The sequence below is a fragment of the Lithobates pipiens genome, unplaced genomic scaffold (genome assembly GCF_037356315.1).
Source record: "Lithobates pipiens isolate NorthernLeopardFrog02 unplaced genomic scaffold, aLitPip1_a1.2 Scaffold_3, whole genome shotgun sequence".
NCBI classification, from domain to species: Eukaryota; Metazoa; Chordata; class Amphibia; order Anura; family Ranidae; genus Lithobates; species Lithobates pipiens.
Window position 1 is genome coordinate 236,568,114 of NW_027507790.1, and position 25,214 is coordinate 236,593,327.

Genomic DNA, 25,214 nt, shown 5'->3' on the forward strand with positions numbered 1-25,214 from the left:
ACACCTACTAACAAACGTATGTAGGCATAGGACACGCCCCCCTGTCACACCCCCTTAAAGGAGAATTAACCAAAAAAAAAGGTTAATTAACCCCCCTGACGGTATTCCCGAGTCTGGCTCGGGGTGGAATTTTTATACCAAAAGTGGTAACCCCGAGTCAGACTCGGGACCGCATCGCTGGATCCAGGTGGATGTTTACTTACCTTCTCCCTCGGATCTAGCGATTTCCCCTTGATGTACGAGCGAGCCGTGTCTCACTCAATCTATCATGGAGCCGATCTCCGTGCCCTCCGAGCGTTGCGACGCACGGGGACGGAGATCGGCGCCAAATTCAAAAAGTGAAACACTCACTATACATACAGTATAATGTAATCTTACAGATTACATTGCTGTATGTAATTATTTCACATCCCCTTTGTCCCTAGTGGTCTGCCCAGTGCCCTGCATGCAGTTTTATATTATAAAAACTGTTCTTTATGCCTGGAAACTGGAGATTGTCCATAGCAACCAAAACTGTCCCTTTACATCAAAAATTATTTTAGACCAGCTAGAAAACAGTGAGAATAAATTGTAATCACTTGCAGAATTGAGGGATAGCGATTTGTAGGGAGATCCGTCATCAAATACTGAAAAGTAATGACAGTGACAATTCTGCAACTGAGCAAATTTCAATGTTTTTGATTTGATTACATTATTGAATAATTTTTATTATTGTTATATTATTATTTGGTATAATTATTTATAATTATTTATTATATTATAATTTATGATTTCATTTTTCAAACTTTATCATACCCGGGATGTCTGCTAGACTCTGGTTTGGACAGATTTAAGCGAGTTATTCCTAAGAATTACAGGACTACAATATAAAACACCAAATTTTCATGCAAAATAATTGTACCGCTTTTAGCACCTAAAATCCGAAATAATCGTACCGCCAGGGAGGTTAAATCCACAAGTGCTTTTTCTTTTTACCACTACTATTCCTTTATATTGGCTTTTAAAATGTACAAATGCAGCAATTTTAAAATTGGATGAAATGTTTAGCACTGGGAAACACTTTTTGAAAGATTGAAAGTGCATTTTTAACTATATAGATCAGACCAAAATGAGGGACAAATGAGGAGGAATGAGGGACAGAGGGACATTGCTCCAAATCAGGGACAGTTGGGAGCTATGCAATTTCATTGCGGCTTGCAACTTCTTCTAAGGCCCCTTTCACACTGGGGCGGGAGCGTCGTCAGCGGTAAAGCGCCGCTATTTTTAGCGTCGCTTTAGCAGCGGTATTCGGCCACTAGTGGGGCTGTTTTACCCCCTGCCAGCGGCTGAAAAAGGGTTAAAACCACTTGCAAAGCGTTTCTGCAGCGGCGCTTTGCCGGCGGTATAGCCGCGCTGCCCCATTGACTTCAATGGGTAGGAGTGGTTTAGGTGCGGTGAATACACCGCTTCTTCACCGCTCCAAATATGCGGCTAACAGGACTTTTTTTACTGTCCTGCCAGCGCACCGCTCCAGTGTAAAAGCCGGAGGTGAAAAGGAGTGAAAGGAGGCGATTTTTTCAAGCGCTATTTTTAGCGCTGTAGCACCTGAAAAATGCCTCAGTGTGAAAGGGGCCTAACAGAAGTCTATGCAAGCTGCATTGAATTTGGCTAAAAGTAGTGCAGGAGACTTTTTCATAATATGAATAGTTCCATTGCTGACTTAATGTAGCCACACAGGACCCAGCACCATGAGGTACCAGTCCTTGAGTTCAGTCTAAGAAAAGCATCTCAGTCAAAAAAAATATAGATTATCTCACAAAAGTGAGTATACCCCTCACATTTTTGTAAATATTTTATTATATCTTTTCATGTGACAACACTGAACAAATGACACTTTGCTACAAGTAGTGAGTGTACATCTTGTATAACAGTTTACAATTTCTGTCACCTCAAAATAACTCATTAATGTCTAAATCGCTGGCAACAAAAGTGAGTATACCCCTAAGTGAAAATGTCCAAATTGGGCCCAATTAGTCATTTTATCTCCCCAGTGTCATGTAACTTGTTAGTGTTACAAGGTCTCAGGTGTGAATGGGGAGCAGGTGTGTTAAATTTGGTGTTATCACTCTCACTCTCTCATACTGGTCACTGGAAGTTCAACATGGCCCCTTAGGATCTGAAAAAAGAATTTTTGCTCTATATAAAGATAGCCTAGGCTATAAGAAGATTGCCAAAACTCTGAAACTGAGCTGCTGTATGGTGGCCAAGACCATACAGCGGTTTAACAGGACAGGTTCCACTCAGAACAGACCTTGCCATGGTCGACCAAAGAACTTGAGTGCACATGCTCAGCGTCATGTCCAGAGATTGTCTTTGGGAAATAGACGTATGAGGACTGCCATCATTGCTGCAGAGGTTGAAGGGGTGGGTGATCAGCCTTTCAGTGCTTAGACCGTATGCTGCACACTGCATGAAATTGGTCTGCATGGCTGTCATCCCAAAGATCATGCACAAGAAAGCCTGCAAACAATTTGCTGAAGACAAGCAGGCTAAGGACGTGGATTACTGGAACCATGTCTGTGGTCTGATGAGACCAAGATACATTTATTTGGTTCAAATGGTGTCAAGCGTGTGTGGCGGCAACCAGGGGAGGAGTATAAAGACAAGTGTGTCTTGCGTACAGTCAAGCATGGTGGTGGGAGCGTCATGATCTGGGGCTGCATGAGTTCTGCTGGCACTGAAGAGCTACAGTTCATTGAGGGAACCATGAATGTCAACATGTACTGTGACATACTGAAGCAGAGCATGGACCCCTCCTTTCGGAGACTGGGCCACAGGGCAGTATTCCAAAATAATGACCCCCAAACACACCTCCAAGATGACCACTGCCTTTCTAAAGAAGCTGAGGGTAAAGGTTATGGACTGGCCAAGCATGTCTCCAGACCTAAACCCTATTGAGCATCTGTGGGGCATTCTCAAACAGAAGGTGGAGGAGTGCAAGGTCTCTGCCATCCACCAGCTCCGTGATGTCGTCATGGAGGAGTGGAAGAGGACTCCAGTGGCAACCTGTGAAGCTCTGGTGAACTCCATGCCCAAGAGGGTTAAGGCAGTGCTGGAAAATAATAGTGGCCACACAAAATATTGACACTCTTGGCCCAATTTGGACATTTTCACTTAGGGGTGTGCTCACTTTTGTTGCCAGCGGTTTAGACATTAATGGCTGTGTGGAGTTATTTTGAGGGGACAGCAAATTTACACTGTTATACAAGCTGTACACTCACTACTTTACATTTTATCAAAGTGTCATTTCTTCAGTGTCATCACATGAAACGATATAATAAAATATTTACAAAAATGTGAGGGGTGTACTCACTTTTGTGAGTTACTGTAAAACAGCAAAATCTTTGCAGTATAGAGAACAGTCTGCAGGCTTCCAACATGGAATAGTATAGGCAAACAGGAAATACTGTATGGCCCCTTTCACACATGCGGACGGTATGTCTGTATTTCATCCATCCGTTTGCGGATGAAATACGGGCATACATTTTTTTCCTATGGGATAGCGGGTGTCTGTGGATGAACATCCGCAGACACCCGCTATTGTCCGCCTCCGCTATGGTCCGATTCTGCAGACGGAGGAAAATCCTATTTTTCTATCCGTCTGCAGAGCGGATCGGATGAACACGGACAGACGGTCCATGCTCATCCGATCCCCCATAGAGGAGAGCGGAGACAGCCCTGTCCGCCGCCGGCTCAGCGGGGACAACGGAGCGATCCCCGCTGAGCGAGCAGATCATCACGGGGCAGATCATTACTGATCCGCCCCGTGTGAAAGGGGCCTATGGGTTTATAACATCTCAATCAGTCTGCTGGGCTGCCAGGAAAACAGAGCAATGGTTTTGAATCCCAGGCAGAGTTTTACCCAGAGTAAAAAAATTTAAAAAGAGAAAAACATATATATCCACAGGAAAGAAAAGAAAACAGCAGAAAATGTCCACACCATCTTCCTCATAGGTTGTTAGCAGGGGCAGGAAGAAGCTCCACCCCACGGGCGACCGTGGGCATCCAACCATTCTGAAGCTTCAATAGGAGTTATGAAAAAATAGCCTTTTCATTATGCACAATGTGCAGTTTAGAAAGCTATAGCATACTGTAGATCAAGTTCAGATCCCTAAGATGCTTCATTACTGGTTGAAAAAAGGCCCTCTGTTTCTGAATGGCAGCTTAGAAGTCAGGATAAATGGATATTTGATAGCCATTAAACTCCAGCTCAGGGCTGTCCTGGCCCCCTTCAGAATATTCTCCCGATCACGGAAATGTAATATCTTTGCTCTCATAGATCGGGGAGGTGCTCTCTTTGGTGTAGCACGGCCCGGAACATAATGTGCCCTTTCAATAGTAAACATTTTTGTGAAAGTATCAGGAGCCATGTGCTCTCCAAGTCAGCTCTCCAAAAAATCTTCCAGGTGTCTCCCCTCCACGATCTCAGGGAACCCCACTAGCCGTATGTTATTCCTTCTCATGCGGTCTTCCATATCAGCCATCTTTAAAGTGTGCTCAGAAAGGGTTTGCAGTTTGGAGCTGTCAGATCGCATGACAAGTCGTACCCATGTGAATGGGGGCTAAGGTAGCTCAGTAAGTTTTAACACTGCCAATATTATCCAAAATGTAACACTGTAAATGTGTGTTTTACTCTCCTGGCGGTATTCCTGAGTGTGGCTTGGGGTTAAATTTCAGTACCATTAGCGGTAACCCTGAGCCACACTCGGGATTGCATTGCAGAATCCTGGTACAGAGGGGTTAATTTACTAAAACTGGAGAATGCTAAATCTAGTACAGCTCTGCATGATTGCCAATTATCTTCTATCTTGGGCTTTGACAAGAAAAAAAACCTTGAAGCTGATAAAGCTTTCAAAGCAGGGATGCACCAGATTTTGCACTCTCCGATTTTAAATCGACCCCAGAATGTGAAATACAATCTGTATGGCAGAATTCGCATCACACAGACATTGCATGTGATTTGCACAGCAGTGCAGTGCGAATCACATGCGATTTTGCACAGCGCACTAGTGTGAACCCAGCCAGAGGGGTGATTCATGGGTGTCCCAAGTAAGGGCAAGGGGGAGCTAGTGCCCCCCCCCAGAGCACAGTGTCCACACATGGACACTCAGGGTACAGACTGATCCTGAGTGGGTGCGGAGACCCGTCACCAGCATGAGAGAGGAAAGGCGGCTGCCTTAAGGTGCCAGGAAAGGGAGGACACTCAAGCTATAGGTCCCTCAAGAAAAGCTGATGCTGATGCCGGTCCCGCTCACACCTTTACCCAGCTCAGCACAGGTCACACAGCACGCACCATGACATGCAGCACTGCACTGTGATTCTGTGAACATCAGCCACTGCCTCCAGGTCACACTAGCTTCCATCTGCTCTCCAGGCTTCTACTGCTCCTCTTCTCTCCGAGTCTCGGGTGAAGGGCAGAACAACCGCTTTTCTCTCTCCAGACCCGCATAAACTATTGCCGCAGAAATGCCTCCAGTCTAGCCCAGATTCAACAATCGCCGCTGAACTGGAGCCAAGAGATGAGAGGGAGGAGTCCAGTGCGATTAGGGGGAGGAGTCAGCAAAGCACAGGAGCGGGATCAGCACGGAGTAGAGGGATGAAAGGGGTAAATCTTGCTGCTGTAAAATCTGAATCCCCAACCACTTGCTTCAGATTGTTAATGTGCTGCAGACATGTCCTTTTAGCACACTCCTGGCTATAATAGCAGCCAGAAGTGTGTGTACTTTTGTAAATCCAAATGTTGGCAGATCACTTCCACAACCACTGTGATGTGCCAACCCCTCCCCTGCCACCTAGTCACCTATATGCTATCATTTAGGGGCTATTGTTCCTAATGTGATAACAATGGTAAAAAAAAATACAATTTAAAAAGTTTTAACTGTTTAAATGGACGCATAAACAATATTGAATTTTTTGTAGAGGCCTCCCCCCACACGCACATACAAAAACATATAAAAACATATGTGCTAGGTCACCTAGGTAGGAAAATGATGTTTGCCCTATACATATATCACTGCACACATCAGAATGAGGGCAATCATTTTAATTCAAAAATGATGATCTACTGGGGCGAGATAGAGAGCTGTAGATCCAGCTGGTGCGGCAACGGCACCGCCCACTCAAGCCCCTTCCATGATGCTGACAAAAAGGGGCGGAGCATGGGTGACCTTAAAATTATGCCCCCCCCCCCCCTGAAAAAACTTCTGCGGGCGCCCATGGGGTGATTTACTACAATTGGAGAGAGCCAAATCTGGTGCAGCTCTGCATAGAAACTAATATGCTTCCAGATTTAAGAGAAGTGACCTGCCGCAGTACCAAGTAGCAATGGCATGCTTCCATCCCGGGTAAATTGTATTAAAAGAAAAGGGGGGCAAGTGGGACATTAAATGAAGCATGTCAATTGAAAATAAAAATAATAAATATATCTGAGTAGATGAAATGATTTAGATTTCATTTATCATCAATAACCCCTAGGGGTAGTCCATGATCTGAATGCATACAATGGTAGTACAGTAATATAAATATAGATATACACTCAATATATTTTCATAATAATAATCAGAGAGTTTGGAGTATAGACAAATCAATGGACATACATGGATGCAGTTCATAACAGAAATACATAAATTACTAATCAAAATACATAAAATCACATAAATGAGTACAAACTCTATAGGACAAAAATTGATATTATCAAGGATTAAAATAAGCTTAATTGGGCATCCTTAGTTTGAGAACCCAATGCGTTTCTTGGCTTCTTGCCAGTCATCAGGGGTGGGATGCATGTTTTTACTAAAAAAGCTAATAAATATGACAAATATTAATATAAATATAATATAATATGCTTCCAGGTTTTTTTTTGTCAAAGCTTAATAGAACAAGCTGAAGTTAGAAGCTGACTGGCTACCATTAACAGCTGCACCAGATTTTGCACTCTCCAGTTTTAAGCTTTAGTAAATCAACCTCAGAAACATAGAACAGTGATGACAGAAAACCGGCCAAGTGGTCAATCAAGTGCATGCACAATCTCTATTAATCTATAAAGTGAAAATAATCATGCATTGCAAAGATAAACACCTAATTATTTATAATAAATTCCAGATTCTCTAATCCACTAAAGAAATGCCCCACATAATTTCTCAGAAATGAGAGAGGAAAATGCATTTACTGGTAGCAGTGTGAAAATAAATGTGCAAGATCTAAAAATCTCTGAACAAATAAGTTATTCCTGCATAGGGAATAGGGAGCTCACTGATAATTCATTTTGTGGTTAGTATATCATTTGTGAACACAATGTTTCAAAGCTTCTAGTAAGCTTTTGTTTTATTTCCACTCATCCGTGCTAGTGATATATTAAAGCAGAGTATGCAATTTCCTGAGATTTCTTTGAAAATCTGAACTTTTTGGAGTCATCGAAGTCAGTGCAGAAGGTAAAATAAGGGAGATTTTTAAGTTATTAAAAGGCTGTAATAGGCTAAAATGGCTCCTGAAGGTTACAGAAGCACTTTTAAACTCTCATAAACTGGTCCTTGTGCTAATAAATAGCACCTCAAGTTGAGGCCAGGGTTCAAGTTCCTCCATGAATTTAAAGCGGAGGTCCACCCTAAAGTGGACCTCCGCTCATCGGAACCCTCCCCCCCTCCGGCGCCACAATTGGCACCTTTCAGGGGGGAGGGGGGTGCAGATACCTGTACAGTACAGGTATTCTACACCCACTTCCGGGATAGCTCTCTGCGGAAAGGGGCGTAGATTACGCCCCTTTCCGCAAGTGCCCGCCCCTTTCTGCAAGTGCCCCGCTGCCTGCTGGGAAACACACAGATCCCAGAGGCAGCGGGGACCATCCTTATTGCGCAGCGCGATTCGCGCATGCGCAGTAGGGAACCGGGAAATGAAGCCGAAAGGCTCCATTTCCTGATTCCCATACCCAAGATGGCGGCGGCAGCACCTGACAAGACGATCCAGAGATCGGCTTCGGGTGCCGACATCGCGGGCGCGCTGGACAGGTAAGTGTCACTATTTTAAAAGTCAGCAGCTGCAGTATTTGTAGCTGCTGGCTTTTAAAAAAAAAAAAAACGCGGAGTCCCGGCGGACTCCCGCTTTAAGGACCTTGCTTTGTGCATTGATCCAAATCATTTGGTGGAGGAGGGATTATGGTGTTGGGTTGTTTTTCAGGGGTTGGGTTTGGCTCCTTAGTTCCAGTGAAGGGAACTCTTAAGGCGTCAGCATACCAAGATATTTTGCTCCCAACTTTGTGGGAATAGTTCAGGGATGGCCCCTTCCTGTTCCAACATGCTGCGCACCAGTGCACAAAGCAAGGTCCATAAAGACATGGATGAGCGAATTTGGGGTGGAGGAACTTGACAGTCCTAGCCTCAACCCGATAGAACACCTTTGGGATGATCTCGACTGGAGACTGCAAGCCAGGCCTTCTTGTCCACATCAGTGCCTGACCTCATAAATGCGCTTCTTGAAGAATGTTCAAACATTCCCATAGACACAATAATCCTAAACCTTGTGGACAGCCTTCCCAGAAGAGTTGAAGTTGTTATAGCTGCAAAGGGTGGGCCAACTCAATATTGAACCCTATGGACGAAGACTGGGATGCCATAAAAACTTAATGTGCGTGAAAAGGCAGGTGTCCCAATACTTTTGATAATACAGTGTATGCTATAGTAGTATGTCTGGGGGAAATTTTAAGGAGTTTTGAACAAAATTTGTTGACTCGGTGATGGCACGGTCTAAAGCTTTTCCGAATTTCTGTAAAAATGTTCAGGTGTATGGTGTATGGCCAGCTTTAGGCTTGCTAAGGGAGCCCAAGATGGTAATATAAACCTGGCAGATTCAAATCCTTCCCTACTCTAAATCTAAAAAAAAAAGTTTTGTCCGTACATAAAGTTTAATACTTAAAGGGGAACTCAAATGTTTTTTTTAATGCAAAAGGGTATGTTTTTATAGCAGAAGAAACCTTAAATGTCTCTTCTGCCATAAAAGTTTTTTCCCTTACATTCTAGCAACTTTATTGTAATTTTGGATTGAGCTGCACATGTGCAGTTCAGTGTATAATTTCAGCATGCTTTGAGTGCCAATATTTAATGAAAAAATGTATCACCACAGAATGGTACTGTGGCTACTGCTGCGGTATAAGGTGCCACGTCCTAAATATATGAATACAAAAAGCAAGGGGGAGTAACAACCCAAGAGGAAGGGCTCGGACTTTATAGGCACAGAACACTTAGGTATACTTAAAAAAGTTCATTTATTTTATACAAAAAAAAAAAAAAAAGCATATTAAAAACATTCCAGCACAACCATGTCTTGAGTGCCAATATGTATTAAGTCCATGCCCGAGTGTGGGATTAACATCATCCAGGGCCAGCCATCGGGATAGCCAAAGTCACCAAACCCGGCATCGAAGGAACAGCACACACCACATCACTTTGGGAGGTGAGTGTGACATAATGTGCATACTTGACCAACCACAGTTAGGATTTAGTTCCATTTGAAAGCCCAACACCAGCCAACATTTCTTCTTTTTTTTTTTTTTTTGGACAACACGAAGAAGGGTTTAAACTTTGCAGTCCATTATTTTTTTAAAGCAACTTTAGTAAAGAAAATCCCTTTAGATATTGTTTTTTTATAACTTGTTTTTTGCTTACATGGCCATTGAAATATTATTATTTTTTTTTTTTTTATTAATATTTTAGCTGGCGTTGTTACCGAACAGCGTGTCTGAATCCAGCAAACAAATCACAGCTGACAAGGTACTGGCTTCCACCATGTATGTTCAAGGACCACCAGGGTTACCAGGAGCACAAGGACCCCAAGGTAACAATGCAGAACTTACTACAATCTCTGCAATACGCACTGAGTGTACATGTGAAAATTTCAACCATGTGTGAATAAGTACATCGCACGGGAATCACGGCACAGGAAATGAAAATAAATGTAGAGGCTAATCAGAAACAAACACGTGAAATAAATATTGATGATCTGTAAGTCTTTGATGTAGTCATAGCACTATTGTACATGGGTTTTACTTTTGCAGTGTAAAGGTTTTCATATATACTATTAGAAATAAGGATTTAGGAATAGCAGATAAGTCTACTTTCTTCATCTTATTAAATCTACATATTTTTTTTTGAGTAAGAAAACCTTTGCTGACCCCTTCTGAAAATACTAGTTTCCCCGGCTGTCATGCTGACTGTCAAGCAACTAACATTTTTTTTGTAAGACTGGTAATAGCTGCTGTCATACCATCCATACCTCACCTTCATCCCGCATGATCCCGCTACATGGTTAACTATGGGAATAACTGCTGACGCAGGCTTGTAATGTAATGTGTAATATGTGTTCAGCTGTAATAAAGCTAAAAAAAAAGGCCTTACTTTATCAAAGGTTTGATTACCAGAATTGTTAAAAGTAGATATAAACTTATCAAAACTATACCTGGGAACTTACTGTATTTGATATGGCGATCCCAAAATTGTGCTCTGGTTGCCAGGTCAAACCATTGCAGTGTGTATGTATGTTGTATGCATGTGTGTGCATGTACAGTATGTATGCGTCTGCAATGCGTATCTATGTTGTATGCATGCATATGCAGTGGTATGGCTGTGCTATGTACAGTTTAAAAGGGTGGAGACAAAAATTAATTAAAGAAGATACTGTGAGCTGGGCTGTATAGACTTCTGACTCCTAAATTATGTATTTAACATACACCTGACCCCTGCACTCTGTTAATCACTCTTGACCCCAACACTCTATACCAGGGGTCTCAAACTGGCAGCCCTCCAGTTGTTGCAAAACTAAAAGTCCCATCATGCCTCTGCCTGTGGGAGCAATGCTTGTAACTGTCAGCCTTGCAATGCCTCATGGGACTTGTAGTTTAGCAACAGCTGGAGGGCCGCCAGTTTGAGACCCCCTGCTCTATACATTACACACCTGACCCCTGTACATTACTCAACATGAACCTCTGCACTGTACATTGCATACTTCTGACTCCTGTACTCTATATATAGGCTCCAAGTTTAAGCCCCTCCCACCGTCGGTGCAACTTTTGCCACCCGACCCCGCCATTAGCCTTGTCTGACCACTATTAGACCTACCAACCACTCTGCAGTCTTTCTCGGAAACTCTGTTTTTCAAAACTTCCTCATATAAAGCTTTAACATGAACGTGTTATTTGCAATATAATCCCCTGCAGATTGTGTATGTTTGCCCACTTATAAAGAAATTAAAGGTCCGTAATTGTTTTTTTTATCATAGGTGTATTTAAACCACTTTAGCCCCGGAAGAATTTACCCCCTTCCTGACCAGAGCACTTTTTGCGATTGGCACTGCTTCGCTTTAACTGACAATTCCTCAATTAATCATGCGACGTGGCTCCTAAACAAAATTGGCATCCTTTTTTTCCCACAAATATAGCTTTCTTTTGGTGATATTTGATCATCCCTGTGGTTTTTATTTTTTGCGCTATAAACAAAAAAAAAGTGACAATTTTGAAAAAAAAAGCATTATTATTTACATTTTGCTATAATAAATATCCCCCAAAAATATATAATAAAACATTTTTTTTCCTCAGTTTAGGCCGATACATATTCTTCTACATATTTTTGGAAAAAAAATTGCAATAAGCGTCTATTGATAAGCATTTGCACAAAAGTTAGAGTGTTTACAAAATAGGGGATAGTTTTATGACATTTTTATTAATAATTTCTTTTTACTAGTAATGGCGGCGATCAGCGATTTTTATCATGACTGTGACATTATGGTGGACATCAGACATTTTTGCACATTTTTGGGACAAATACAAATGCACTGATTCCTGTGTAAACTACACTGGCAGTGAAGGGGTTAACCACTAGGGGGCAGTGTAGGGGTTAAGTATGTCCTGGGGAGTGTTTCTAACTGTGGGGGGCATGTCTATGTGTGACACATCACTGATCGCTGCTCCACTCACAGGGAGCAGATATCAGTGACGCTGTCACTAGGCAGAACTGGGAGATGCTTGTTTACATTAGCATCTCCCAATTCTTCCTCTCTGTGAGACGATCGCGGGTCCCGCAGACTCGATCGCCGTGAGAATACCCGCGATCGTCTCACAGACTCACCCGACTCATGGAGCTTGCTAGCGGCGTGCACGTGCCCGCTGGCCGCCTCTTAAAGGGCAATGTACAGGTACGTTAGTTTGCCTGTACGAGCCCTTCTGCCGACGTATATCAGCGTGAGGCGGTTGGCAAGCGGTTGTTATAAACTGAGTTGCAGTTCAGTGAGTAAAATAAGTATTTGATCCTCTACCAACCAACAATAATTGGTTTTGCCTCATGGGGTAAGGATAATCATGAGAAAAGTGAGGAATGAGCCCAGAACTACACAAGAGGAGCTTGTGAATGATCTCAAGGCAGTTGGGACCACAGTCACCAAACAAACCATTGGTAACACAATATGACGCCATGGATTGAAATCCAGCAGCACCCGCAAGGTCCTCCTCCTCCTCAAGAAGGCACATGTAAAGGCTCGTCTGAGGTATGCCAATGAACATCTAAAAGATTCAGAGAAGGATTGGGAGAAAGCGCTGTGGTCCGATGAAACCAAAATTGAGCTATTTAGCATTAACTTGACTTGCCTGTTTGGAGGAAGAAATGCCGACTATGACTCTAAGAACACCATTCCTAAGGTCAAGCATGGAGGTGGAAACATTATGCTTTGGGGCTGTTTCTCTACTAAAGGTACAGGCTAACTTTTCCACATTGAGGGGCCAATGGACGGGGCCGTGCATTGTAAAATCTTGGATAAGAACCTTCTTCTCTCAGCCATAACACTGAAGATGGGTCGTGGATGGGTCTTTCAGCATGAAAAAGACCCAAAACATTGCCGCCAAGGCAACAAATGAGTGGCTCAGGCAGAAGCACATTAAGGTCATGGAGTGGCCTAGCCAGTCTCCAGACCTTAATCCTATAGAAAATGTATGGAGGAAGCTGAAACTTCGAGTTGCCAAGTGACAGCCAAGAAGCCTTAAGGATTTTGAGAAGATCTGTAGAGAAAAGTGGATCAAAATCCCTCCTGAGATGTGTGCAAACCTGGTAACCAACTACAAGTAACGTCTTACCTCTGTACTTGCCATCAAGAGTTTCTCCACCAAATACTAAGTCATGTTTAACTTGGGGATCAAATACTTATTTTACTCACTGAACTGCAACTCAATTTATAACATTTGTATCATATTTTTTCTCGATTTCAGGTTGATATTTTGTCTCTATCATTTAAAATACCCCTATGATAAAAAAATGATAGACCCTTCATTTTTTATGTAAGTGGGCAAACTTACAAAATCTGCAGGGGATCCAATAATTATTTTTCCCCACATATGAAACTGTGGGGTCAATGCAGTATGTACACATAGGCAGACACAGTTAAACGCCACATATTGGGTTACAGTAAGGTAGAAAATTTAAATATTTTCAGTGCATAAAAAGTTTACCAAAATTCAAAATGAAAAAAAAAATTGTGTAGAGAGAGGGTTTTGGAAGAGGTTCCTAATAGAATAGAAGAATATCTAATGTTCAATATTTTTAACCACTTTCAGACCAGACCAATTTGCTGGTCAAAGACCAGACCACTTTTTGCGATTCGGCACTGCGTCGCTTTAACTGACAATTGCGCGGTCGTGCGACGTGGCTCCCAAACAAAATTGACGTCCTTTTTTTCCCACAAATAGAGCTTTCTTTTGGTGGTATTTGATCACCCCTGCGGTTTTTATTTTTTGCGCTATAAACAAAAATAGAGCGACAATTTTGAAAAAAACGCATTATTTTTTACTTTTTGTTGTAATAAATATCCCCCAAAAATATATAAAAAAACATTTTTTTCCCTCAGTTTAGGCCGATACGTATTCTTCTACATATTTTTGGTAAAAAAAATCGCAATAAGCCATTATTGATTGGTTTGCGCAAAAGTTATAGCGTTTACAAAGTAGGGATAGTTTTATAGCATTTTTATTAATAATTTTTATTATTTTTTTTTTTACTAGTAATGGCGGCGATCAGCGATTTTTATTGTGACTGCGACATTGTGGGGAACCCATCGGACATTTTTGACACATTTTTGGGACCATTGTCATTTATACAGTAATCACTGCTATATAAATGCAGTGATTCCTGTGTAAATGACACTGGCAGTGAAGGGGTTAACCAGTGGGTGGCAGTGTAGGGGTTAAGTGTTCCTAGGGGTGTGTTACTAGCTGTGGGGGGGTTGGGCTTTCATTTAGTGAACACTGATCTCTGCTCCAATCACATGGAGCAGAGATCAGCGTCACTAGTTGCTAGGCAGAATGGAGAAATGTTGTTTACAACGGCACTTCTCCATTTGGCCGCTCCGTGAGAGGATCGCGGGGATGCCCGCGGCGGCACGCTCCCGATGGCAGGGCGGCAAATTTAAAGGGACGTACATGTACGCCCATTTGCCTGGCCGTGCCATTCTGTCGACGTACATCGTCGTGCGCTGGTCGGCAAGTGGTTAAATATACAGCTTTCATTAACATAATATCTTTGCACCAGGTGACAATGCACTGTCCCTGTCTACCAATTGTTCTCTAGGGGAGATTTACTAAAACTGATATAAACAGAATCTGGTGCAGCTGTGCATAGTAACCAATCAGCTTCTAACTTCAGCTTGTTCAATTAAGCTTTTGACCATAAGCCCCGTTCACACGGGGCTGATTTGACATGTCAAATTGCATGCCAAATCAGAGCCTATTGCCGGCAATGGCACCGTCCGATTCCCAAAAGTAGTTCAGCTGTTGGCGACTTCAGGGGTGATTTTAATAGACATCAGATGTCTTTCAAATTGCCCCTGAACTCACACTGAAATGCGAGTTCAGCTGAACTCGCACGATTTCAAACCCGCCCAGTGTGAACGAGGGCTTCAACCTATTGATAAATGTAAAGTTATGCACTTGGGGGCTAAGAAAATTAGAGGAACTGAATTTATTCTTTCTTGAGAAGAGGAGATTAAGGGTGGATATGATCAACACGTACAAATACAGTGGTCCATATAGGGAACTTGGTGTTGAGTTATTCACCTTAAGGTCATCACAGAGGACAAGGGGGCACTCTTTACGTCTAGAGGAAAAGAGATTTCATCTCCAAATATGGAAAGTTTTCTTCACAGTAAGAGCTGTGAAAATGTGGAATATACTTCCTGCAGAGGTGGTTATGGCCAGCTCAGTAGATTGCTTTAAAAAAGGCCTGGATTATTTCCTAAGGCCGCGTACACACGGGCGGACTATCCATCCAACTAAGTCCGTCAGACAATCCGACAGACAGTCTGTCCTACTTTTGAATGAACGGACTTGACCACACACGACGAACAGACAGTCTGCTGAAAGCTTGCGCGATGACGTGTACGGCACGTACGACGGGACTAGAAATTCGACGTCCAATACACTGCAATGCAACCTTCGGCCGTGTAAATCCTTTCTGAGCATGCGCCATACTTAGTCCGTCCAACTAGCCTACTCACGAGCGGACTGTCCGCTGAAACCAAGTTTGGACGGACAATATTACGGAAATTCCGAAAGACTTAGTCCGCCAGACTGTCCGCTGAAAAAGTCAGCTGAAGCCCACACACGAGCGGATTGTCCGCTGAAACATGTTTCAGTGGACTAAGTTGGACGGACAATCCTCTCGTGTGTACACGGCCTTAGTGTACATAATATAACTGGGTACTAACATTTATAGGTAAAGTTGATCCGGGGAATATCCGATTGGCTCTCTGGGAATCAGGAAGGAATTTTTTCCCCTGCTGTAGCAAATTGGATCATTCTTTGCTGGGTTTTTTCAGCTTCCTCTGTATCAACAGTGGGTATAGGATTGTGTATATGGGATTGTTTCTTTGGGGTTTTTTTTGTGGTTGAACTGGATGGACTTGTGTCTTTTTTCAACCTGACTATGTAACGCAGAAGTGGATTGGTTACTATGCACATCTGCAGGAGATTCTGTGTGCACCAGTTTTAGTAAATCTCCCCCAATCCCAATAATTCTCCCAATGGAGACTAAAGCCTCGTACACACGATTTGACTTTCCGACGGGAAATGTTGGATGTCAGGCTGTTGGCGGAAAATCCGACCGCGTGTATGCTCCATCGGACAATTGTTGTCAGATTTTCCGTGGACAAATGTTGGATGCAAGTTTTAAAATTTTCCTCGGACAAATGTGTGTTGTCGGATTTTCCAAGTGTGTGTACAGAAGTCCATCTGACAAAAGTCTAAAATACAAACACGCATGCTTGGAAGCAAGGATGAGCCAGAATCGGTCGGTCTTGTAAACTAGCGTTCGTAATGGAGAATTAACATTTGTGACGTGGCAAATTATAAAATCTCGAAACGCAGCGCACAATTCTCTTCTTTAATTGAATAATAATGACGCTGCTTTGCTGGTGATACTGATGGAGTTATTGCAAATACATTTTCAAAGGCTTTTTTTTTTTCTAGTGAAATCAAGAATAATATTATTATGCTTGTTTTCTTTTTTATTTGGGCAAGTTACCACCATTATCCTGTAGTTTTTAAGATCAAAGATACAACTATGTTGGTGTCCCTTGTCAACTTTACATTGTATTTTTTTTTTATGTAACTGCCTACTCCCAAACTGTCATTTGAAGTAAAACACATAGCCAAGTATTATTCTATTTTTTTTTTTTTTTATTGTGCATTAAAAAAAGAAAACAAATAAAATTAGACATGCTATCTGCCAATAGAACTTAACCAAAAAGTGCATTCTATGCATCCAAAAATATAGAAAATATACCAAATGAAATCATTATTCAACCCAAAAAAAAAAAATGGCAAAGCAATAACTCCAAGGCTAATTATAAATAACACGTTATTTTCTCAGATTTCGCAACATAGCTGGCTGACGAACGGCTGTTCAGAAACGAACTGAAAAGCGAGAAATAAAAAGTGCGAAATGAAAAGTGCGAATCAACACTCACCAAACTTCTACTAACATGAAATTAGCAGAAGGAGCCCAAAGGGTGGCACTAAAGAGCTGAAATACAATGTAGTACGTCACTACATCTGTGATTGTTGGCCAACAATCAGAGGCGGCTCTAGGCTTTGTGAGGCCTTAGGCAAAACTTAGACATGAGGCCCCACTCACGACCATAATGGAAAAAATAATTCAATCGATAAAAAATAAAGGTATGCCCCCACTTCCCTCCTCTGCTCTCCAGCTGACTGCTGTGGGGGGATCTTCAGGATAGAGGCCAGGAAAAAGGGGGCTGGTAAACCTACCTTTTCTAAAAGAACACAGTGAGTGATTGGAACTTATCACTCACTGTGTTCATTCATAGCATACTATGCTTTAGTTTATGAATTAACAGGAGCCTCTGTCTCCTGTTCATTCATCTGCAGTGCAGCTGACGCTATAGAGAAAGGAACTGGGGAACGTGTTTCCTCATTTCCTTTCTCTGTCTCAAAAGTGAGACTTCAGGGTTCTGTTTAGACCCCTGATATCTCACCAAAGAAACCAAAAACTTTCACCAAAAGACGCAAAAAAATAAATAAAAAGATTGTATAAAAAATAAAACTGTAAAGAATATAAAAAAAAAAAAACTAAAATTTCTAATCAAACTAAAAAGCCATGCCCAATAGGTAGCATCATTTATCCACACTGACTGTTTTTTCTGTATGCCACGGGTCACCATCTCCCTAGTAGGGGCCCCTACTGTACAGTGGCGGTAAATTTGAGTAGGAGAGGAAAGTGGAGGGTATGACGGTGGGTAATATGTACATGAGAGGGGTGCGGAGTCTATGGAGGCAAGTAGTATGTAGAGGAGAGGAATGTGGAGTGTATGGTGGGTAGTATGTAGAGGAGAGGAATGTGGAGTGTATGGTGGGTAGTATGTACATGAGAAGGGTGCGGAGTGTATGGGGGTGGGTAGTATGTACATGAGAGGGGTGCGGAGTGTATGGTGGGTAGTATGTATATGAGAGGGGCGCGGAGTGTATGGTGGGTAGTATGTACATGAGAGGGGTGCGGAGTGCATGGTGGGTAGTATGTAGAGGAGAGGGGTGCGGAGTGTATGGTGGGTAGTATGTACATGAGAAGGGTGCGGAGTGTATGGGGGTGGGTAGTATGTACATGAGAGGGGTGCGGAGTGTATGGTGGGTAGTATGTACATGAGAGGGGTGCGGATTGTATGGTGGGTAGTATGTACATGAGAGGGGTGCGGAGTGTATGGTGGGTGGTATGTACATGAGGGGGGTGCGGAGTGTATGGTGGGTAGTATTTACATGAGAGGAATGTGGAGTGCATGGTGGGGGGTAGTATGTAGATGAGAGGGGTGCGGAGTGTATGGTGGGTAGTATGTAGATGAGAGGGGTGCGAAGTGTATGGTTGGTAGTATGTAGATGAGAGGGGTGCAGAGTTTATGGTGGGTAGTATGTAGATGAGAGGGGTGTGGAGTGTATGGTGGGGGTAGTATGTACATGAGAGGGGTGCGGAGTGTATGGTGGGGTAGTATGTAGATGAGAGGGGTGCGGAGTGTATGGTGGGGGTAGTATGTAGATGAGAGGGGTGCGGAGTGTATGGTGGGGGTAGTATGTACATGAGAGGGGTGCGGAGTGTATGGTGGAGGTAGTATGTACATGAGAGGGGTGCGGAGTGTATGGTGGAGGTAGTATGTACATGAGAGGGGTGCGGAGTGTATGGTGGAGGTAGTATGTACATGAGAGGGGTGCAGAGTGTATGGTGGAGGTAGTATGTACATGAGAGGGGTGCAGAGTGTATGGTGGAGGTAGTATGTACATGAGAGGGGTGCAGAGTGTATGGTGGAGGTAGTATGTACATGAGAGGGGTGCGGAGTGTATGGTGGGGGTAGTATGTAGATGAGAGGGGTGCGGAGTGTATGGTGGTGGTAGTATGTAGATGAGAGGGGTGCGGAGTGTATGGTGGCGGTAGTATGTAGATGAGAGGGGTGCGGAGTGTATGGTGGAGGTAGTATGTAGATGTGAGGGGTGTGGAGTGTATGGTGGGGGTAGTATGTAGATTAGAGGGGTGTGGAATGTACGGTGGGGGTAGTATGTAGATGAGAGGGGTGCGGAGTGTATGGTGGGGGTAGTATGTACATGAGAGGGGGGTGGAGTGTATGGTGGGGGTAGTATTTACATGAGAGGGGTGTGGAGTGTATGGTGGGGTTAGTATGTAGATGAGAGGGGTGTGGAGTGTATGGTGGGGGTAGTATGTAGATGAGAGGGGTGTGGAGTGTATGGTGGGGGTAGTATGTAGATGAGAGGGGTGCGGAGTGTATGGTGGGGGTATTATGTAGATGAGAAGGGTGCGGAGTGTATGGTGGTGGTATTATGTAGATGAGAGGGGTGCGGAGTGTATGGTGGGGGTAGTATGTAGATGAGAGGGGTGCGGAGTGTATGGTGGGGGGTAGTATGTGGATTAGAGGTGTGTGGAATGTACGGTGGGGGTAGTATGTAGATGAGAGGGGTGCGGAGTGTATGGTGGGGGTAGTATGTACATGAGAGGGGTGTGGAGTGTATGGTGGGGGTAGTATTTACATGAGAGGGGTGTGGAGTGTATGGTGGGGGTAGTATGTAGATGAGAGGGGTGTGGAGTGTATGGTGGGGGTAGTATGTAGATGAGAGGGGTGTGGAGTGTATGGTGGGGGTAGTATGTAGATGAGAGGGGTGCGGAGTGTATGGTGGGGGTATTATGTAGATGAGAAGGGTGCGGAGTGTATGGTGGTGGTATTATGTAGATGAGAGGGGTGCGGAGTGTATGGTGGGGGTAGTATGTAGATGAGAGGGGTGCGGGGTGTATGGTGGGGGTAGTATGTACATGAGAGGGGTGCGGAGTGTATGGTGGGGGTAGTATGTACATGAGAGGGGTGCGGAGTGTATGGTGGGGGTAGTATGTACATGAGAGGGGTGCGGAGTGTATGGTGGGGGTAGTATGTAGATGAGAGGGGTGTGGAGTGTATGGTGGGGGTAGTATGTAGATGAGAGGGGTGTGGAGTGTATGGTGGGGGTAGTATGTAAATTAGAGGGGTGTGGAATGTACGGTGGGGGTAGTATAGATGAGAGGGGTGCGGAGTGTATGGTGGAGGTAGTATGTACATGAGAGGGGTGTGGAGTGTATGGTGGGGGTAGTATTTACATGAGAGGGGTGTGGAGTGTATGGTGGGGGTAGTATGTAGATGAGAGGGGTGTGGAGTGTATGGTGGGGGTAGTATGTAGATGAGAGGGGTGTGGAGTGTATGGTGGGGGTAGTATGTAGATGAGAGGGGTGTGGAGTGTATGGTGGGGGTAGTATGTACATGAGAGGGGTGCGGAGTGTATGGTGGGGGTAGTATGTACATGAGAGGGGTGTGGAGTGTATGGTGGGGGTAGTATGTAGATGAGAGGGGTGTGGAGTGTATGGTGGGGGTATTATGTAGATGAGAGGGGTGCGGAGTGTATGGTGGGGGTATTATGTAGATGAGAGGGGTGCGGAGTGTATGGTGGGGGTATTATGTAGATGAGAGGGGTGTGGAGTGTATGGTGGGGGTATTATGTAGATGAGAGGGGTGCGGAGTGTATGGTGGTGGTATTATGTAGATGAGAGGGGTGCGGAGTGTATGGTGGGGTTATTATGTAGATGAGAGGGGTGCGGAGTATATGGTGGGGGTATTATGTAGATGAGAGGGGTGTGGAGTGTATGGTGGGGGTATTATGTAGATGAGAGGGGTGCGGAGTATATGGTGGGGGTATTATGTAGATGAGAGGGGTGCGGAGTGTATGGTGGGGGTAGTATGTAGATGAGAGGGGTGTGGAGTGTATGGTGGGGGTAGTATATAGATGAGAGGGGTGTGGAGTGTATGGTGGGGGTAGTATGTAGATGAGAGGGGTGTGGAGTGTATGGTGGGGGTAGTATGTAGATGAGAGGGGTGCGGAGTATATGGTGGGGGTATTATGTAGATGAGAGGGGTGTGGAGTGTATGGTGGTGTTATTATGTAGATGAGAGGGGTGCGGAGTGTATGGTGGGGGTATTATGTAGATGAGAGGGGTTGTGGAGTGTATGGTGGTGGTATTATGTAGATGAGAGGGGTGCGGAGTGTATGGTGGGGGTATTATGTAGATGAGAGGGGTGCGGAGTGTATGGTGGAGGTAGTATGTACATGAGAGGGGTGTGGAGTGTATGGTGGGGGTAGTATTTACATGAGAGGGGTGTGGAGTGTATGGTGGGGGTAGTATGTAGATGAGAGGGGTGTGGAGTGTATGGTGGGGGTAGTATGTAGATGAGAGGGGTGTGGAGTGTATGGTGGGGGTAGTATGTAGATGAGAGGGGTGTGGAGTGTATGGTGGGGGTAGTATGTACATGAGAGGGGTGCGGAGTGTATGGTGGGGGTAGTATGTACATGAGAGGGGTGTGGAGTGTATGGTGGGGGTAGTATGTAGATGAGAGGGGTGTGGAGTGTATGGTGGGGGTATTATGTAGATGAGAGGGGTGCGGAGTGTATGGTGGGGGTATTATGTAGATGAGAGGGGTGCGGAGTGTATGGTGGGGGTATTATGTAGATGAGAGGGGTGTGGAGTGTATGGTGGGGGTATTATGTAGATGAGAGGGGTGCGGAGTGTATGGTGGTGGTATTATGTAGATGAGAGGGGTGCGGAGTGTATGGTGGGGTTATTATGTAGATGAGAGGGGTGCGGAGTATATGGTGGGGGTATTATGTAGATGAGAGGGGTGTGGAGTGTATGGTGGGGGTATTATGTAGATGAGAGGGGTGCGGAGTATATGGTGGGGGTATTATGTAGATGAGAGGGGTGCGGAGTGTATGGTGGGGGTAGTATGTAGATGAGAGGGGTGTGGAGTGTATGGTGGGGGTAGTATATAGATGAGAGGGGTGTGGAGTGTATGGTGGGGGTAGTATGTAGATGAGAGGGGTGTGGAGTGTATGGTGGGGGTAGTATGTAGATGAGAGGGGTGCGGAGTATATGGTGGGGGTATTATGTAGATGAGAGGGGTGTGGAGTGTATGGTGGGGGTAGTATGTAGATGAGAGGGGTGTGGAGTATATGGTGGGGGTATTATGTAGATGAGAGGGGTGTGGAGTGTATGGTGGTGTTATTATGTAGATGAGAGGGGTGCGGAGTGTATGGTGGGGGTATTATGTAGATGAGAGGGGTTGTGGAGTGTATGGTGGTGGTATTATGTAGATGAGAGGGGTGCGGAGTGTATGGTGGGGGTATTATGTAGATGAGAGGGGTGCGGAGTGTATGGTGGAGGTATTATGTAGATGAGAGGGGTGCGGAGTGTATGGTGGGGGTATTATGTAGATGAGAGGGGTTGTGGAGTGTATGGTGGTGGTATTATGTAGATGAGAGGGGTGCGGAGTGTATGGTGGGGGTATTATGTAGATGAGAGGGGGTGTGGAGTGTATGGTGGTGGTATTATGTAGATGAGAGGGGTGCGGAGTGTATGGTGGGGGTATTATGTAGATGAGAGGGGTTGTGGAGTGTATGGTGGGGGTATTATGTAGATGAGAGGGGTGCGGAGTGTATGGTGGGGGTATTTTGTAGATGAGAGGGGTTGTGGAGTGTATGGTGGGGGTATTATGTAGATGAGAGGGGTGCGGAGTGTATGGTGGGGGTATTATGTAGATGAGAGGGGTGCGGAGTGTATGGTGGAGGTATTATGTAGATGAGAGGGGTGCGGAGTGTATGGTGGGGGTATTATGTAGATGAGAGGGGTGCGGAGTGTATGGTGGGGGTATTATGTAGATGAGAGGGGTGCGGAGTGTATGGTGGGGGTATTATGTAGATGAGAGGGGTGCGGAGTGTATGGTGGGGATATTATGTAGATGAGAGGGGTGCGTAGTGTATGGTGGGGATAGTATCAAATACACCACTGATGCATTAGTGACTAGTGGTAGTTAATTAACCCCTTTGCACTGCATTAGTGGCAACAGTATCAGTGTTTATGAACCCTTTCATGCTGCACCATATAGGGGTTAATTAACACTGATACTGTTGCCACTAATGCAGCACAAAGGGGTTAATTAACTAACACTGGTCGTTAATGTATAGTAATGCATTAACCCCCTCCATGCTGCATATTACAAATACCATCTGCAAACTTACTTTCACTATTGCATGGGGCTTTACTGGCTCCTCGCAGGTCTGTGCAGCCACAATCTCCTCTGCCTGTTCCTCCCGCCTCCCGGCCTGTGAATGAAGGACATCACACCGGGCGGGACTAGGAAGCTCCTGTCGGGCGAAGATCACTCCGCCTGACAGAGCAGTAAATGCGTCGGATGGACGGACCCATAGAATACTCGCACCGCTCTGCTGCAGAGTTAACACAGTGCAGCGGTGGCCGGCGGGTCACGGTCGTCTGCAGGCAGTGGTGCAGAGCAAGCACCATTTTTACGAGCCCCCCTGGCCCAGTTCGCCCCTACCTCCTGACGGTTTCAGCAGTGGAGGCAGCTCCGCCTCCTTTACAATTCCTCTGCACTCTGCAGCAGCGCTGTATACTAAAGACGGTGAGGCTTTACCATACCGACCCGCTCACCATGCCAGCTTGGAGACACTGGCCGGGTCGCGAGGCCCCCGGGAGCGCGGGGCCTTAGGCAACCGCCTCTTTTGCCTAATTAGAGAGCCGCCTCTGCCAACAATTGTGTGTCCGTGTGGATGCAAGACAAGTTTGGGCCAGCGCTCTTCAGACAAAACCATGGTTTTGTTGGCCAACAATCCGATCTTGTGTACGAGGCTTTAGAGAAGCCCTGCCATGCACATTACACAAGAGTGTTCCACTGTTATCACCATTAGGAAACCTAATCTGCAAATGGATGTTACTGGAGTACATGTAGACAGGAATTTGTCACAAAGAGGCTGCATGGGATCAGTAGGGTGAAGTATTTTATTTTCTAAAAAAAAAAACTTGCAATTGTACTTGATGCACGTTATCTTAGCAAATGTAATCCTGTTGAGTTCAGTAACTGGTCAGCCTTTCATATGGTTAATGAGTCTGACAGTAAATTCTTGATAATTCCTTAATCGCTGCAAAATACATGGAATCATTAGGCATTTGTCTTTACTTTCCACTGTGGATCTCAGGCAGGCAGGAGACGTTTTATAATTTTTTTTTTAATGCTACGATACAAACAAAGCCCTGAAAAGCACAGACTGTTTACCATGACTACCTCAACAATTACTGCATTTTATGACATGTTAACGTTTTCCATTCTCTGATGCTGAAATCTAATTTGAAAGGAAATATGACATTCCGGATCTAGTCTGGAAACACTTTCGTTTATTCCATGCTCATAAATTCAGATTTGACTTTTTGTCATGCATTTGCTTGGAAGGGGATGTATCAAAGGTCACCCAAGTCTTGTCTCTACTGTTTGTGGAAGTCCCAAAACAAAATGAAGAAAAATAAATGAAAACACAAATTTTTTTTGGCATGAACAGAACAAGATCATTTTTTTTTAAGTTTGCTGAAAAAAAAAATACCTAAAGATATTTTTTTGATTTAAAATAAAAGTGGATCTTATACTTACCTGCTATATGAAATGATATTGCACAGTGGTCTCCCACTGACTTTGTCTAGCCCTTCCTTCCAGGGCTGGACTGGGACAAAAGTTTGGCCCTGGACTTTATCCAGACCGGCCCACTTTAATTTTGAGTGCACCCATCAGCAGTCCCTTTACATCAGAGTGTCCTCATCACCAGCAGCCCGCTTACATCAGAGTGTCCCCATCACCAGCAGCCCACTTACATCAGAGTGTCCCCATCACCAGCAGTCTATTTACATCAGAGTGTCCTCATCACCAGCAGCCCCCTTACATCAGAGTGTCCCCATCACCAGCAGTCCCTTTACATCAGAGTGTCCTCATCACCAGCAGCCCGCTTACATCAGAGTGTCCCCATCACCAGCAGCCCGCTCATCATCAGAGTGTCCTCATCACCAGCAGCCCGCTTACATCAGAGTGTCCCCATCACCAGCAGTCCCTTTACATCAGAGTGTCCTCATCACCAGCAGCCCGCTTACATCAGAGTGTCCCCATCACCAGCAGCCCGCTCATCATCAGAGTGTCCTCATCACCAGCAGTCCCCTTACATCAGAGTGTCCCCATCACCAGAAGCCCCCTTACATCAGAGTGTCCTCCCTATCCTCCCCCTC

At 44.6% G+C, this 25,214-nt stretch overlaps 1 protein-coding gene across 1 annotated transcript in view; it reads left to right on the forward strand.

The window, feature by feature from the left end:
- The window catches only part of CCBE1 (collagen and calcium binding EGF domains 1), a 550,252-nt gene that overhangs the window by 495,331 nt on the left and 29,707 nt on the right, over window positions 1–25,214 (forward strand). The window contains exon 7 of the mRNA XM_077462907.1: window positions 9,744–9,864. Coding sequence (XP_077319033.1) covers window positions 9,744–9,864 — 121 coding nt within the window. The remainder of the gene's footprint in view (window positions 1–9,743; window positions 9,865–25,214) is intronic.